At 39.5% G+C, this 2,504-nt stretch overlaps 1 protein-coding gene across 1 annotated transcript in view; it reads right to left on the reverse strand.

The window, feature by feature from the left end:
* The window catches only part of marco (macrophage receptor with collagenous structure), a gene marked incomplete in the record, with an annotated part of 44,158 nt that overhangs the window by 24,690 nt on the left and 16,964 nt on the right, over positions 1-2,504 (reverse strand). Inside the window, 2 exon segments of the mRNA XM_014026128.1 lie at positions 909-995; positions 1,237-1,299. Of these exon segments, the coding sequence (XP_013881582.1) occupies positions 909-995; positions 1,237-1,299 (150 nt within the window).

Genomic DNA, 2,504 nt, shown 5'->3' on the forward strand with positions numbered 1-2,504 from the left:
CTGCAGCACTGATCGGAGAACAAGCAACGCAGCACTGTGTTTGTATTTCAGACCAAACTGGAAAAAAGCTCAAGTATGTCACGTGTTTCAATTTCAGTACACACAGCTTGTCCAAAAGGATCTGAAAGATCCTGTGAGGTATCTCCTGGGCACAACTTACTAACTGGTGGGAACGAGATACTAACTGGTGGGAACGACTCACTAACTGGTAGGAATGACTTACTAACTGGTGGGAATGACTTACTAACTGGTGGGAACGAGATACTAACTGGTGGGAACGTCTCACTAACTAGTGGAAATGATTTACTAACTGGTGGGAATGACTTACTAACTGGTGGGAATGAGATACTAACTGGTGGGAACGAGATACTAACTAGTGGGAACGACTTACTAACTGGTAGGAATGACTTACTAACTGGTGGAAATGACTTACTAACTGGTGGGAATGAGATACTAACTGGTGGGAACGAGATACTAACTGAACGATTTAATAACTGGTGGGAATGACTTACTAACTTGTGGGAACGAGATACTAACTGGTTGGAACAAGATACCAACAGGTGGGAATGACTTCGTAACCGGTGGGAACGACTTACTAACTGGTGGGAATGAGATATCAACTGGTGGGAACGAGATACTAACTGGTGGGAACGACTTACTAACTGGTGGGAATGACTGGTGGGAAAGACTTACTAACTGGTGGGAATGAGATACTAACTGGTGGGAATGAGATACTAACTGGTGGGAACAAGATAGTATTTGTTTTTCATCCACTGTCCCTTTAGGGGCTCAGTAGCTTTATGTTCTGTGTCCCTGTTTGATACAAATGATTGTATGACAGTATCACCTCTTTTCTGGTGACTGTCAGATTTGCTTTCTAAAGTCTGTAGTTCAGAATAAAAACTCACCTTTTTCACCAACCCCTGGCACTCCTAGATCCCCTTTAAGCCCTGTGTCTCCTTTTGGTCCTGGGGGGCCAATAACCCCACTGTCACCTAAAAAATAATGTCCAATGTGTGATTCAGAAGGGTGTAATCTGTGTGTTGGGTCAGACATTTCCAGACTGCAGAGTATGCGTGAGTTTGTTCATATTTAACAGGTGAATGAGCCTTTGTGCTTACACAATGGATCATCAGACTGCCGAGTGATGTATAATCACATTTTATGCACATCAATGAAAAGTTAAGATTCTGAAAAACTCTTTTTTGCTTCATTTCCTATGAGTTTCTGACTCACCTTTTAGGCCTTTCTCTCCTGGTCGCCCTGGAAGTCCAGGGTGGCCATTTGAACCTGGCGGTCCTGTAAACACAAACAGAAGAAGAATCCAGACTCAGCAACTGGTGTTCTAAGAAATTTTCATCCACTAATCAGGAACATGAGTCTCAGACTAATTTTAAAAGGTATTACCTCCTCCAAGGAGGTTATGTTTTTGGTCGCATCTGTCTGTCTGTCTGTCTGTCTGTCTGTCTGTCTGTCTGTCTGTCTGTGGGCAAAATTGCTCAATAACTTATGGATGGATTTTCATGCTATTTTTACCACAGGTGGGTATTGGCCAAAAGAACACACCATTAAATTTTGGTGATGATCTGGATGCAGAAATTTTTTAAGAATTKTTCACTGTTGCCTGATAGGAGAAATAATCCACTGTAGAACTGTAGACTCTGTAGACAGCCAATCAGCTTTAAGGAAGCTGACCATGGACTTCCAATCACATCGGATCATACGTAGACGGGTCAACCCCTAAAGCGGTGTAGAAGACCAATCATGAAGGCACATGGAAATAAAACTTTAGACCAAATTATTTTTCATTAGTAATTAGTAGTAATTTTTTTGAGTGTATGATTCTGTTTCTGTGTCTGTGTAAACATTGGATCAGAGCATCTTTTTTAACTCATCTTTCCTATTGTGTGTATTTCCAAGCTGCAAAAAGGTAGTACCACCCTGTTGCGGATGACCTGTCACCTTGTTCCCCCATGTTTGTTGGGAACATGTATGTCCTTCTTGAATGGATGTTCTAAACTGCAAAATTTCATWGTAATGCAAATTATAATGACAATAAAAGGCAATTCTATTCTAATCTAAATTGAAAAAAGTTACTGTTTTAACTGACTAATGTAACAAAAGATCAATTTGAGAATACATTGGCCTGCACGTCGTAACAATTTTGTYTTTTGTGTTTATGTTTTTGGATATTTTCCCCCCACCTGTATCGGAATGGTAAGCTAGCTAATTCACCCAACCCCCTATTTGGGTCTGTTATTTGATAGATAACGCTAAGGTTTTCTTTAAAAATGTGTTTATTCTGTTTTTCTTTTATGAAAAAAWGTTTTCTTTATTCTGATGCTGTTCCAGTCCTTGTGGTGTTTGTAATTTATTCATTTTTAGTCATTGTAAAGCACTTGTACACAAACACACATAACTAAAAATGTAATAAATCACATACAACACAAACACACACACACTCACACACAAACATATATACACATATATATATACATATATAC

Source organism: Austrofundulus limnaeus, unplaced genomic scaffold (genome assembly GCF_001266775.1).
Source record: "Austrofundulus limnaeus strain Quisiro unplaced genomic scaffold, Austrofundulus_limnaeus-1.0 Scaffold526, whole genome shotgun sequence".
NCBI lineage: Eukaryota > Metazoa > Chordata > Actinopteri > Cyprinodontiformes > Rivulidae > Austrofundulus > Austrofundulus limnaeus.